The sequence below is a fragment of the Salvia hispanica genome, chromosome 3 (assembly GCF_029641045.1).
Source record: "Salvia hispanica isolate PSC_SH4W2 chromosome 3, Shi_PSC_v1, whole genome shotgun sequence".
Classification (NCBI taxonomy): domain Eukaryota; kingdom Viridiplantae; phylum Streptophyta; class Magnoliopsida; order Lamiales; family Lamiaceae; genus Salvia; species Salvia hispanica.
Window position 1 is genome coordinate 43,771,481 of NC_142694.1, and position 14,691 is coordinate 43,786,171.

The 14,691-nt window shown below is 33.9% G+C and overlaps 1 protein-coding gene and 1 pseudogene across 1 annotated transcript; both read right to left on the reverse strand.

The window, feature by feature from the left end:
* Positions 1–435: 435 nt before the first annotated feature.
* Positions 436–1,469, reverse strand: LOC148930887 (rust resistance kinase Lr10 pseudogene; annotated as a pseudogene).
* A 9,276-nt stretch (positions 1,470–10,745) lies between these two features.
* On the reverse strand, positions 10,746–12,216 carry LOC125212803 (uncharacterized). Its single transcript, XM_048113061.2, has 2 exons — positions 12,094–12,216; positions 10,746–11,827 (listed from the first exon to the last, which is right to left on the reverse strand). The coding sequence occupies exons 1-2, from the start codon at positions 12,142–12,144 to the stop codon at positions 11,246–11,248; spliced, it is 633 nt and encodes a 210-aa protein (XP_047969018.2). The 5' UTR covers positions 12,145–12,216; the 3' UTR covers positions 10,746–11,245.
* Positions 12,217–14,691: the final 2,475 nt, after the last annotated feature.

Genomic DNA, 14,691 nt, shown 5'->3' on the forward strand with positions numbered 1-14,691 from the left:
TTGTTTGCCTCTGATCTTGAACGGGAATCGGATTAATGGCCGCTGCCTCACCGACAACTTTGTGGCTTACACTCATCTCTGCTTCGAGTAGAGTAAATATACTAAAAAACAAAAAAATTAAATAAGACGTGACGCTGGAGGGGTGGTTTCGAGAGAGCTACCATGGCTGAAAAAGAGAGAAGGGTGATATAAGGGTGAAGGAAATAAAAGGAGAAAATTCTTTTTTCGTTATAGGGAACAATTAACATTCCATTATGCATCGCTGTTAATGAAACGCATGACAAACATGCGTCTCTAAGACGCATCTCCTTTATGCGTCGCTTAAGACGCATGAGCCTTGTGCGCTTTTATAAGCGACGCATGTGGCTCATGCGTCTCTTAACATTGTTTATTGCATATTTTGTTTGGTTTTTTCCCAATTTTGTAAGTTAGGGTTTACTCATTGTTGGGCGTTCCAACATCTCCAACACTTTTACTCATTGTTGGGCGTTCATCGGGATTTGTTCGTATGCACCACAGTCCAACTATCGCCATCTTCTCTTGAATCTTTCCAATCTCATTCTCATCATCAACATTATTGATCTCTGCCGTGAAATTTGCAATTCCCTTGCCTCGATTCAAGTAGTCATATATCCAATATGAAAAATACTAAGAAGAATTATTAGTGTTTCTCGTCATCCCTTTGTTTACGTCAGCTATCTCTATCAACAATATCCCAAAACTATATAAATCGGCCTTGTGAGACACTCGGCCAATGCTTGTGTCGATGATTTTAGGAGCTACAAAGCCTATGGTGCCTCTAGCAGTGGTCAACGTCACACTCTCTTTGTCTGTAAAGTATAGTTTTGCCAACCCGAAATCGGAGATTTTGGGGACAAAATTTTCATAGAAAGTATATTATGAGGTTTAATATCAAAATGTAAGATCTTCATATTACAACCACCATGCAAATACTCGATACCTCGAGCAACTCCAACTATGAGTTTGAATTTCATTCCCCAATCCAAGGAAGCTGTCTTTTCTCCTTCGGATATATACTTGTTGAGAGAACCATTTGGCATGAAATCAAGTATGAGAGCACGCTTGGATCTTTCAGCACAATATCCGACAAGTTTGATGATATTTTCATGATGGATACTCCCAATTAATCTGATCTCATTGATGAAATCTTGGTCGTTTACTCTGCCTTTTTCTCCCAATAGCTTGACAGCCTCATAATGGTCACTCCGAAGCTTTCCTTAGTACACAGAAATGAAACCACCTTCACTTAGTTTTTCTCGAAAACTGTTGGTTAGCTTCTGTATTTGTGAATAGGAGTACCGGATTGGGGACAGTTGGTTGTCACTTTGTAGATAGCTCTCTATGTCCTCATACGACGACAAATGCCTTCTTTGGAACTAGTAGATCAAGAACCCCATTGCGCAGAGAAATCCCACGAGGATTCTTACACCAAAGCTATAAACTACCATCTTATAAAGAGCAATGTCATATAAAAAAAATAGTATGGTTTGAGGCATAAAAATGGGTTTAGTAGCACCTAGGGGCCAATACATTTCCACACACATGATAGCAAAATGGTTCAAAAACATATTCAAATAAGTAATAACATAAAATAATCAAGAGAAAAGGTGTGTACTATAACCAAGTCTTACATGCTACTGATTTAGACCAATAATAGGCCGGATTTTCCGAAAATGATCATGGTTCTTGCTGCCTTATAATTGCAACAGCTGGAAATTTTTATGCAAAGTTAGTTACTTACTACCTACATATCAATGAAATCAATGTTATCTAGAAATTGATACTACACCATTAAATAGTAAAAGCTCACCAAGTATGGGTAGGGCTGGGTCGATACGATATACCGTATCGAAAATTTTATTTCGTTATCATACCGAAAATTTCGATATGAAAGAATTTCATATCGTTATCGTTTCGAAAGTTTCGGTATACCAAAATTTGGTATGGAAAAAAACTATACCGTTACAGTTTCAAATTTTCGGTATATTGTACCGAACTTCGGTATATCGTTCTGAAATGGATATTTAGTACGATAGAATTTTATATCATTTCGAATACATGTATACCAAAAAATATAATTTCAAAACTGAAAAATAAAACCAAAATTAAGTTTTGATATTGCGGCGTGAGATAGGGATTTGATTCCTATTAGGGATTTAGAGTTTCCAATATAATTAAGTTATATGGATATATATTTATGATTCAAACTTTTAATCTTAAAATATAAATTATATCATTATTATTATTATTATTATTATTATCAACGGTATAAACGGTATGTATCGATAATTCGATACGTATTGATTTTCGATATATTTCGGTATACCGATAATATCGATATATATCGCATATTGGATATAAAACGGTATATCGCGGTATAAGAAAATTCATATCGTTATCGTACCGAAAACTTTCGATACGGTATTGTATCGTACCGAATGTTTCGGTATACCGAAAATTCGATATTTTTTTTTATATTTTTCAATACGATACGATCGATATACTATTTTTTCGGTATATTTACCTAGCCCTAAATATGGGCACCTAATGAGGAGTACGAAAAAAGTTGTTGAGAAGTAGTAAATCTTGTTAATTTATAAACGTGGAACTAACCAATTATCTTACCATAAGGTGGTCGGAAGGAGTACATGATATATGCTGCAATTTCAGGAACACAAAAAGGTATCAACAATAGAAAAGGAATCCTTAACTTGTAAAGCTAGCAAATGATCTTACCCTACTTGTAATAAAGATCAGAATGATGCTATAGCCGAGTATTCATTTTGGCATCCCAATGCAGATTAAATCCATATAGCAATGACTGATGGATTTTTGAAAGTGATACATTATTCAAATATGCAAATTTCCAAGATGTTGCTAGTAAAGAATCTATTGTGCACATATATTCCATATCTTTGATATCCATGAACTGAACGTGTATATATGTATATCTGCTAGATTGTTCACAATGAGTAAGTTGGGTAAAGGAGGAAGAATTATGCAACATATGCTCGCAGCTCATCAAACTAATAAGATCAAAGTCATAGCCATAGCTAGGGTAGATAAAAGAATATTTAAACTTATAATCGTTTGCATAATATATAGGAAAAGAACAGTTGTTGTTTGCGGAAATATCAGAAAGCCTGATGGTGAATGTTTGGTAATTGATTGCTTTGACATTATATTTACGAGAATTAAGATAAACCAATGGTACGTTGTTTACGCAAAATATCTCGAAACTGGAATCGCTACAGTTGCTAAGATGGAAAGGGTAACTAATATTGTGAATGAGGCCACAGGCAGAAGGGGTGCAATTTGCATAACATGTTTCAAAGAACTCTAGTGAGAGAACCAAGAGAGATGAACAAGTACGGAATATGAAGTTTTGAATGTATTCACAGGTGATAAAGAGTACACATATGTTAATCCAAAACAATTGTTTTATAACTCCAGAAATTAGAAATGTATTCACAGGTGATATAGAGTATATATATGTTAATAGGGAAGAAAGTGAGAAACTCACAACTTCAATTGGTAAGGTCCGAGAGAGAAAGGAGAATAAGAGAGATGAGATTCGATCATAAAAATTTATAGGAAATAAGAGAGCAATAAATGTCCAGTGAGCTAGATGGCACGTGCAGCAATTCCAAATGAGGGAATTATATATAGTGCGAATTTCTAGTTAATCCAACACAGTGCAAATTTCTAATTATTTCAATACAGTGCGAATTTCTAGTTATTCTAACATTGTGCAAATTTCTAGTTATTCTACTGTGCAAATTTCTAGTTATTCCAATACAATTCGGATTTCTAATTACTCTAACACAGTGTTTAGGATCACTTTTGGCCTTTACTCTTTTCAATAAAATCTCCAACATAGCAAAACACAGAACACGCGAGTGAAGGAAGGAAAAAAGAAGCAGCAATGAGTTCCAAGCGATTTTCCGACGAATCCAGTCGATTGCGGTAATTCTCTTCAATATCTTGGTATTCCTCCCTTAAACACGTTATTTAGTGCATATTTTGTGTAGGTTTTCCCCAATTTTGTAAGTTAGGGTTTACTCATTGTTGGGCGTTCCTACATCTCCAACACTTTACTCATTGTTGGGTGTTCATCGGGATTTGTTCGTATGCACCACAACCCAACTATCGCCATCTTCTCTTGAATCTTTCCAATCTCATTTTCATCATCAATATTATTGATCCCTGCCTTGAAATTTGCAATCCCCTTGCCTCGATTCAAGCGGTCATATGCCCAATATGAAAAATACTAAGAAGAATTATTAGTGTTTCTCATCATCCCTTTGTTTACGCCAGCTATCTCCATCAACAATATCCCAAAACTATAAACATCAGCCTTGTGAGACACTCCGCCAATGCTTGTGTCGATGATTTCAGGAGCTACAAAGCCTATGGTGCTTCTAGCAGTGGTCAACGTCACACTCTCTTTGTCTGTGGGGTATAGTTTTGCCAACCCGAAATCGGAGATTTTGGGGACGAAATTTTCATTAACAAGTATATTATGAGGTTTAATATCAAAATGTAAGATCTTCATATCACAACCACCATGCAAATACTCGATACTTCGAGCAACTCCAACTATGAGTTTGGATTTCATTCCCCAATCCAAGGAAACTGCCTTTTCTCCTTCGGATATATACTTGTTGAGAGAACCATTTGGCATAAAATCAAGTATGAGAGCACGCTTGGATCTTTCAGCACAATATCGGACAAGTTTGACAATATTTTCATGATGGATACTCCCAATTGATCTGATCCCATTGATGAAATCTTGGTCGTTTACTCTTCCTTTTTTCTCCCAATAGCTTGACAGCACATAATGGTAACTCTGAAGCTTTCCTAGTTATTCCAACACAGTGCAAAATTCTAGTCATTTCAATACCGTGCAAATTTCTAGTTATTCTATGAATAGCATTATAGTCACCAAAATTATTGATCTCACTCTCGGCCCTAAGATTAAAGTAATCCTATTGGTTTTATATCCCTATTTGTTGAAGAGGAGTAAAAGTTTAGTGTTAGACAATTAGTTACAAAGTGATTAAATGTGCTTTTATTAGCAATCAAGCATAATTTTGCTATATATGCAACCCTAAAATAACAGAATGTAGCCTTTTAATCGAGTTCAAATCCAGCTAATATAGTAATATGATTAATTAAATTAAAAGAGACTTATGTCGTTAATTGTCAGCCGCCAAAATAATTTTAATTTTTTTTTTAAATCCTTAACTTTTAGTATGTTTAATCCTTATAACATTCATTCATATAGATCACTTAAGAATAGGGGTAACTGCTTTTAAAGTCACCAACTTTCCATGAATTCCGGTTTTTCCCACGAACTTTAAAAAGTTCGTGTAATGTCATGAATTTTATTGTCAGTTGCTATTTTCCCGTGTCAGGTTTTCCGATCTGATTCATACTGTTTGTTTCCTATTAAGACAATGTCCAAATTCTTTTATCTTACTATCGTTATTTTCGTCTTTGAAATAGCTTCGCGTGGGTACTTTGTACGCCTCAATCGGAACTCGGATGAAGAAGTTATGGTCATTTGATGAAGGCTGCGACCTTTGTGCGACCTTGTACTATCATAATGGTCATAACTTCTTGATCCGAGTTCTGATTGAGGCGTACAAGGTACCGACACGAAGCTATTTCAAAGACAAAGATAACGATAGTAAGATAAAAGAATTTGGACATTATCTTAATAGGAAACGAACAGTTTGAATCAGACCGGAAAACCTGACATGGGAAAATAGCAACCGACAATAAAGTTCGTGGCATTACACGAACTTTTTAAAGTTCGTGGGAAAAACCGGAATTCATGGAAAGTTGGTGATTTTAAAAGCAATTACCCCCTTAAGAATATACATATTCTTAAAAATCCGCTCAAGATAATAAAAAAAATAAAAACTCTAATTATTATATAACGTGATATTTTGACCTCAGAATCTAGTCATGATTTTACAACTTTTTAGTTGACGATGTTATGAATATTTTTTAATAAAAAATTTCTTCAATAAGATTATAATATCTAATCACTTAATTCCCTTGGTGAATAATGGGTTGCATCATTTAATTACAGTAGATTGTTCTATTTGTTAAATAGTAGATTGTATATAATTTTCCATTTCATATGTTCATAGATTTCCCTTTTTCCAATCCTCATTTATGATGATCAAGATATAATTAATTTCATGATCAAACGAGTTACAAATCTAGTCTTTCTCCCATCACTATAAAATGTAATTATGCATGAGCTCTAATCTCATATAAAAAAAATATACAAAACATGACTCCAATTAACATGAAAGATTACCCAATTACCATCCTATTTCTTTTCCTAATTTCTTCCCACAACTTTCAAGCTACTATAGCATGCTTTATTACGGTTAAATTCTCAGTTGATATATCCAATAAGCTCCCTTCAAATTCTCAATTAAAGTTGCATTGTGCATCCAAAGATGATGATTTAGGAAATCATACCCTCAATTTTGATCAGGATTATACGTGGAGCTTTTGTCAGAATATTTTTGCAGATACTTTATTCTATTGTGATGCTTGGTGGGGTTCAAAAAAATGTCATTTTGATGCTTTTTCAGCAGCGTGGAATGGAAGATGTACCAAACATACATGCTATTGGGAAGCAAGAGAAGATGGACTTTTTATGTCAGGCGTTAAAGATCAACCTTCATCTTATAAAAAGTATGGTGATTGGATTTAATATATTGTAATTGTGACTTGATTATCTTTAGATGTCAGTGATTAGTAAAATGGTTTTATTATCTTTATTCTTTTAACCCTTCAATGAATTAGCTATCGCCCCATCAATGTATGAAAATTGTTGTTATTGAAAATCAATAGTGGATCCAGAAATAGACGACCTTGGGATCGGACGAGACAATAAAATGTACTCCCCTCGTTCCAGAGTAGTAGGGTCATTTTGCCATTTTGGTACGTTCCGTAGTAGTGGAGTCATTATTTTTTTTAGTAAAAGTCAACACATTTCTTCTCACTTATTTTTCGCTCTCTTACTTTTTTCTCTCAACTTTTTCCTCTCTCATACTTTATTATCTTTTATTTAACACATTACCATTTTTTTTCTTAATCTCCATACCGGAAAGAAATGTTTTTAATATTATGGAACGGAGGAAGTAATATTTAAATAATAATTATTAATACATTGTAATTTTAACTCCTTGAGGGTTGAAGGGTCTATATTAGTTAAACTGATCAAAATAATTGAGAGATATTTGGGGTATTTAAACGAATGCAAGATCCACGAGCATCAAATAAGATCGGAGGTCAACCATTAAATAAAAATATGGCCCAAATATGACTCTTGGAAGCCCACCCCTTTCAAAAATTCACACGATCGATCCAGGCCCAATTTGAAAGTAAGGATTAGGTCACGACATGCATTAACGATCTTTTTCCTTTTTAAATAATTGATTTTTTTCTAAAATATTCATAAGTTATATTTCGAAATTATTTTTATCTTTTGTGAATTGTGATAATTATATTTACGATTTTTTTTTTTGTATTTTTCAGTATTTGAAATTTTACGCATATAATTTGCATTAAAATTTTATTTTGATCCATTTTTTGGGTTCTTTGATTGTACATTTTTAATGATTGCATTTTTCCATTGTCTACTTTTTCAAAAAAATAGTAGTTGAAATTTTGATTAAATAATTTTCATTCAATAATTTATTTTTTAATAATTTTTTTATACAGTAATTATATTCTCATATACACATGAAATTCATAAAAATACTTATAAAGTTCCATATATGTTGGGCTTCAGCTCGTTATAAGTTCTACTCCTCTTGTTCCTTGTTAATAGAGACACTTCTTTTAGGCACAGAGATTAAGAATAGTATGTTAAGTAGATGGTGAATAAAGTAATAGAGAGGGTTACTTTTTGCTAAAAATAAAAATGACTCAATTATTATGAAACTTTCCAAAATAGAAATATGACGTACATGAACTGATCTTATAGACCCCCTAAAATTTTGTCCTCAATTTGCTAGTTTCGAGTGTAACTATATATTTATCACCATGTTTTGCAATTTTCTCAATTAGTAGATGCTAATCAGTATCTAATAATCTCCATCCGGCATCCAGTACACTTTGTTGAGTAAAATTTATTCAATAGTAATTATATATTTTTAATTGTATAGTTCTTGGGTAAAGAATAAAATTGGATGCTTTAATTACACGATATACTTCAAGTAGTAATTCATATTCTCATCATTTAAGAGCTTTTAGGATAATGGATGTATCATATTCATCTCCAAAATTAAATAAAAATAAAAAAACAAGAAGAAATGAAATAGCACGAGGGAAGGGAAAGAAGATGAAAAAGTTGTAGATAGATTCACTATAATTATCATCAATACAGCGAAAGACGTTGCAATGATTAGCGTTGGTAAAAACGACATAATTGAAGAATAGAAATATTAATTGAATAATTGGTGATAGATAAACTCATAATAGCATCATATTCTGGTAATTATGATGGTTTGATATTGCTTATGTCTGAGCATATTATTTTGGCAGCAAGTGAACTACTATCACAAGCAACATTTAAGAGGTAATTTAATGGTATCTATTGTTTGGATATAAACGCCGAAGCAATTAATGTTTAGTGATGAAAACAAATACTCGACGGATAGAGAAACAAATGCATAAATTTAAGTCGATCCTATAAAATTCGTCTGTTGTAGTTCCATTTATTTCATGATATTAGAGATATATCCATAATATGCTTACCATAAATATATTAGAGATATATCCATGTCATGCTTAAAATAAATATTACAGAATTAAATTGAGTGGGTAAGTGACGGTATATTGATGATGAAGTATTAAACAAAACAACACATTTTTTAATGGTTTGAACTTTTTTTTTATTAAAATAAAAATAAAAATATGTATGTGTCATTTACTAGTACAAACTAAATATCAGAATTCAATCTAAAAGATTAGTATGTTAGGAGAGAGAGCTTATTTTTCTTTTATTTAAAAAAGGTTAATTAAACCATTCATAAATGATGAGCAAAAGAGCACAAAAGTTTGTACAAAAACTAAAGCTCCCAAAGCAAAGAAACACCACAAACATACGAGTTGCAATTTTTAAACTATATGTATGGGCAATCGACCCTCATTCAGAGGCAACATACGTCATCGTTAGTCATGGCTGGTTCCCAAACCGCACCTCTGTGTGGTTGGTCACGACCAGTGGCGGATCCAGGATTGATAAACGGAGGGGGCGAAATATATATTAGTAGGTTGGTTTAGGGCGAAAATGACAATTTTTTTCGATTTTCGGGGCGACGTCGGGGCAAACGGAGGGGGCGGACATGGTAATTTTACGTCCGGATAAGAAGAAATTAGTCGCACTGAGGGGGCGACCGCCCTCTCCTGCGCTGGTCACGACCACATTGGTCATGACTGGTTCTTCGTCAAGCCAGCACATGTTAGCCGCCTTCCGAGTCTGCTCCCAAACATCCCCGGTAGTCATGCCTGATTCCTTCATCATGCTACTATTCCATAGGCCAGACTCCAAGTTGTTGAGCCTCTTAAAGACGATATCAATATTACAAACTAAACATGATAATCTAAAAGACTAGTTTATTAGGAAATAGAATTCATCTGGTTTATAAATCCGACACTAGTTGTCATTAATAGTCTACACTATCATCCTCGATCGGACAACGATTGAGGTTTTAAAACCGTAACTTTCTCTCGTGGGCTGAACAACGGAAGCCAAACATATTGGTTATGTTGGTCAGATTCCAATTTAGATTTGTAGAAATAGTAATTGACGGTTTAACTATTAGTTTTGCTTTAATTAACAACCAAGCATAATTTTTTATATGTGTCAATGTAACCCAAAAATAATTGAAGGTAGCCTTTCAATCGAGTGCAAATCCATCTAATATCATTAATTAAATGAAAGAGACGTATGTCGTTAATTGTCAGCCTCCAAAATATTGATCGAATGATTCTATAAAGTTGTAAAATTGACTGAAATTGCCTCCCATCTTTAACCGTCCAATAAATTAAATTACATTTTATAAAAAAGGGGGACCTATATTAACTCTTTGCTATATAATGCTTCGCGAAGACATTAAATATCTCACTGCAGTTCGATACCAACTTATATTTTTTTTTATTTTCGAATTAATTATTTAAAATAAAAAGAAAAGTAAAGAAAAAAAGAAAAATATATGATTGTGATCCCCTGAATTGACTTTATTGCTTGCAGAGATATATAATATATTTGCATGATAAAGAAAAAGGGTCTAATGAGATGTTATTTATATGGCAGACACAGGCCATGCATGGTAGGTACCAATTCTTGAAAAGTAAGATTAGTTAGTTGGTATCTTTGATTGCTTCCAATGGTCACATATAAACAAATATTCATATTTATAAAGAAATCTACTCTAAAATTCAGACTCGATAAGATACCAAGACGATAAGCCTCAACACTAATCTATTAATTTTGCATGTATTCATGTCGTGTCAAATATTGTTAGATATACTCTAAATACATTTTAAAGGAAGGATTAACATTAATAACTAATTAAGGTTTTAATTTTCTTATAAGTTGTAGATTTTATGTTCTTGGTCAGATTTTCATGTGTATATGAGGGGAAAAAAAGGAAAATACAAATGTGCGCTCACACAATAAAGCAAGATGAAAATATAAAGCAACAACTTTAATTAATTAGACTAAAACAAAGTCATCTTCCATATGATGACTGCTACAACATCATAATCTAAAAAAGATACACTGATCTATATATAATTCCCTAAATCCTCACAATATTCTCCACCAACATAGAGAATTTTGCAGCATCCCATTTTCATAATCCATATCATGGGGCCAAATTAGACTACTAACTAACTAACTATAGTAGAAAATAAAAATAAAAATAAAAATTAACTCATCCCAAATCAAAACCTCTCTCCCTCTACAATTAGTTCAAGAACCTAACACAATTATACAAACCATTAATTAAAAATGTACAAACATCAATTCTTAGCTACCTCGATCTATCGACACATCACATCCGACAGCGACGACGACGACGAAGATCAATTTCGAAAATCCCAATTTTAAAAATGGAGACTCTTCGACTCCTAATTAATTAACACAACTCTAATGAGAAATTGGTGTGGTTAATTAATTAGTTAATTAATTAGTAATAATGTTAAGTGGTGAGCAAATTCGTTGGAATTTAGAAGTGGGAGAGAAATCCGCAGTGTTTAACATACTCCTCTTGTTACCGGCGGTTGGGCTGATGAGCATTTTCGTCCGCGGCGTCACCGGCGGAATGTCGCCGGAGCTGAGCTGCGGCGGCGGGTGCTGCCACTGGGGGAGCGGGCCGGCGAGGAGGAGCGTCTGGAGGAGCGGGCCGGCTTCCATGACGGCTTGTAAGAACTTGCCATTTTCCGGCAACGGCTTGCTCACCGGAAGTCTGTCGGCGGCCGGCGGGGGGCTGTCGGAGTCGGAGAGGGATTGGGAATTATTGGTGTTGGTTTCGTCCTCGTTGCTAGTGGTGCCACTTGAGAGTGGTTGCAGTTGCGACGACATTTCCAGCGAAAGTCGCTGGTATTTCGTCGCAAATTCGTCCCTCTCTTGCATGATATTGGCTAGTAGCTCTTTGAGTTGGACAATCTCCTCGTCTTTCCTTGAAATCTCCTCGTGCGCCGCCACCACCGCCGCCTCCACCTCTAGCGTTGAGTAGAAGAGGGATTGCTTCAAATCCGCTACTCCCTATGTATATCACAAACAAAATTAGTTACCTTTAGAGTGTTTGATAGTAAAAATGAGATAACAATATAAAAAAATACACATTTTAAGTCAGATAACTCATTTATCTTTGAGTTATCTTAGAGTTCAAAATGCTCAAACTCTGAAATCAAATATGGGCAAAAGTTCAACAAAAGAGAAAGAGTGTTCGTCTCAGCAAAACAAAGAAAAGAACGCACTACCGGAAACAAAGATACTTGAAATGGGATTAAAGGGAAATAACCTAGTACCTCTTCTTCAAAGTAGTAAGCCCATGTAAGAGGACTGCATTGTTCTTCCATTTTGGTTAGGTTTATTGCTTGGAGGAAAAAGAAAAGAGTACCACAAAGGGAAATGTTAATGAGGTTGTTTTCCACTTTCTTATAGTAGTTGCTTCTTCTTTTTTTAATTTCAATTTTTTAATGAATACCTATATCTTTTGCTACTTTTGTGTGGTCATGGGACATATGGTTGGAGAGAAGCATAAAAGGCCAAAAGCATAAAAAGTCAGGTGCATATAGTGGTTAACTTTATACTAGTAGATTCTTAGTACACGAGGACCTTTTACTGTGAAATATTATTTCCTCTTCTAAAATAAATATTCATTTCTATATTTTTTTAGTGATTTATAGACTAAGAGTATTTATTATCTGATCCAATGATTGTTCCTCGTGCTTATTTGTAGGCTTCTCGAATGATGAAACAATTGGCCTTGTGATTTAAGGTTGTTCAAACTACTCTCCTTGTTGATTTGTAGACACTTTGAATGATGAGACAATTGACCCAAAGATTTAAGGTTGTTCAATATCCAAAGGCAGAGATCGATCCCCTAACTAGTTGATTAAGGATGAACGAGTCTTGTGCCACTCGAACACACCCCTTGAATTTATATTTCATTTCTAATTTAACATATAGTCATAGCTAGTGTTTTATTATCTTTAATTAGTCCAATTCAATTCTCCATTTGTATTGATTGAATGAAGCACAATACAATAACCCTTATGCCCTCAATAAATTGTTCTAATTATAAATGAAACTTATTTTTTAGGAAGTGTGTTGCTTAGAAATGTTAAAAGAAAATGATGTCATATGAAGAAATGAAAGACATTTATTTAGGTAGTAAAGAAATATAAAGGAGAATCTGAAATGGGGCAGGGGATGGAGTGTGAATCCAGTGATTAAGGTTGGGGGTTTATGTCCCCTTCTTTATGATTCTAGTGAATTTCCTTTTTCTCTCGAATCTCCTATTGGTTCTTTTGGGATTTGATAAATAGTTTTCTATATTAAATGTAATGAGATTAGGAAAATAGGAAATGTTATATAATTATATGGCCCACAGCTAGAAATCTAGAAGTTAAAAAGTAATTTCATGATAAAGATTTTAAGGAGAAGACCACATATTTGTGCTGTGCACTTAGGGCATCTGTAACACCGGAGCGCACAGAGTGAGAGAAACAGAGGACAAATGCATGGTGAAGAGAAGTGGTGAGGGCTGCTGATAGCCTCTTTTGCCCACTCGTTGTGTGTAGTATTTTATTATGGAAACTCAATTTTGTTTTCTTTCTTTTCCAATTTTCTGTTCGCAACGGTCTCATAACCAATTTTTACTTAAAAAGATATTTAATCATATTCCTCTTCGCTATTTTCTTTTCTATTTTCTACTTTCTATAAAAATTAGGTCTTCTCCTCCCAACACACGATTTTGCGATGGTTAATATCACGAGGCCACGATCCAAAAGTCGTACCATTTGATATGAATAATATAGTACAGTATGTGGTGAAATGACAAGCACGGCTGAAAGTACGATTAAAGTACACCCTCAAGGAAGATTCTGAACGTTTGTGCCGATGCAAGCAAAGATCCGATCATCTAGGAACAACAAAAGATAAATGATTTTTCCAAGAAAGTTGCTACCATGGAGTATAACTTTGTATGTCTTGAAGGCACTCCAGAGCGTGCGTATAAGATGATTCAATTTTTTTTGACCAGGCCAATTGAAAAAATTCAAAAATTCTATCTTGTTTACAATAGTTGGGAGAAAGTTTAAGGTCTATTCAAGTCGCACGTGGATTTCGGACAACTCTATCGAATTGTAGTCTAATCAATTTAAGGTCTATATTTTCGGTTCGAATTGAAATCACTGTCTTTAACGAACAATTCTCTCTACAAGTGGAAGCCTCCGGATCGGATTTTCATCCAACTAAAGATGCGACTGGATTCTATGACCCGAACTTGGAGTCGAGAGATCAGCATCGAAGCCACAACACATTGATCACTCCACAGTATCTTTACTATTTTTCTTTGCATTACTACTGAAAATTCCAAAAATAGTTAATTTAATAGCCAACTCGTGTGGGATTCTGTCTTTTTCATTATTACGCATTAATCAAATTTTGAAGTACCGACTGCCGAAACAAAAATTAATATTGATTATGAATTTATGATAATAATATTAGAGGATCCAGTAATACTCTTATGTTTCGGATTATTGTAATTCGAAGGGACTCTATTTTGCGGTAGGTACAAAACAGAAATAAAATGCAAATTTGTGACATGGACATGTATATTAAACTAATTCTATTACCAGTTGTCTAGCCATTTTTTGATTGTAATGAACTTGAAAAGTTTGATTTTGAGGTACATGAGATTGCGATTTGCCAGTTGAGTCTAGAGTCAAATTATTGAATTAGTAAAAAAATATTTTTATTTGAGTTTAAAAACTCTAGAATTTTGACAATAGTTTGTCGTCTAGCCATTATATTTTTGTATTCTGGAATAGATTTTCGAAAAGATATGATATCCCACAAATCACATATAGATATTCTGGAGTAGATTTTTGACATATATT

Excerpts from the sequence above, each read along its gene's own strand:
- LOC125212803 (XM_048113061.2), bottom strand. The coding sequence starts at position 12,144 with ATGGAAGAACAATGCAGTCCTCTTACATGGGCTTACTACTTTGAAGAA. Across the intron at positions 11,828-12,093 it reads CTTACTACTTTGAAGAAGAG|GGAGTAGCGGATTTGAAGCA; the intron begins GTACTAGGTTAT and ends TGATATACATAG.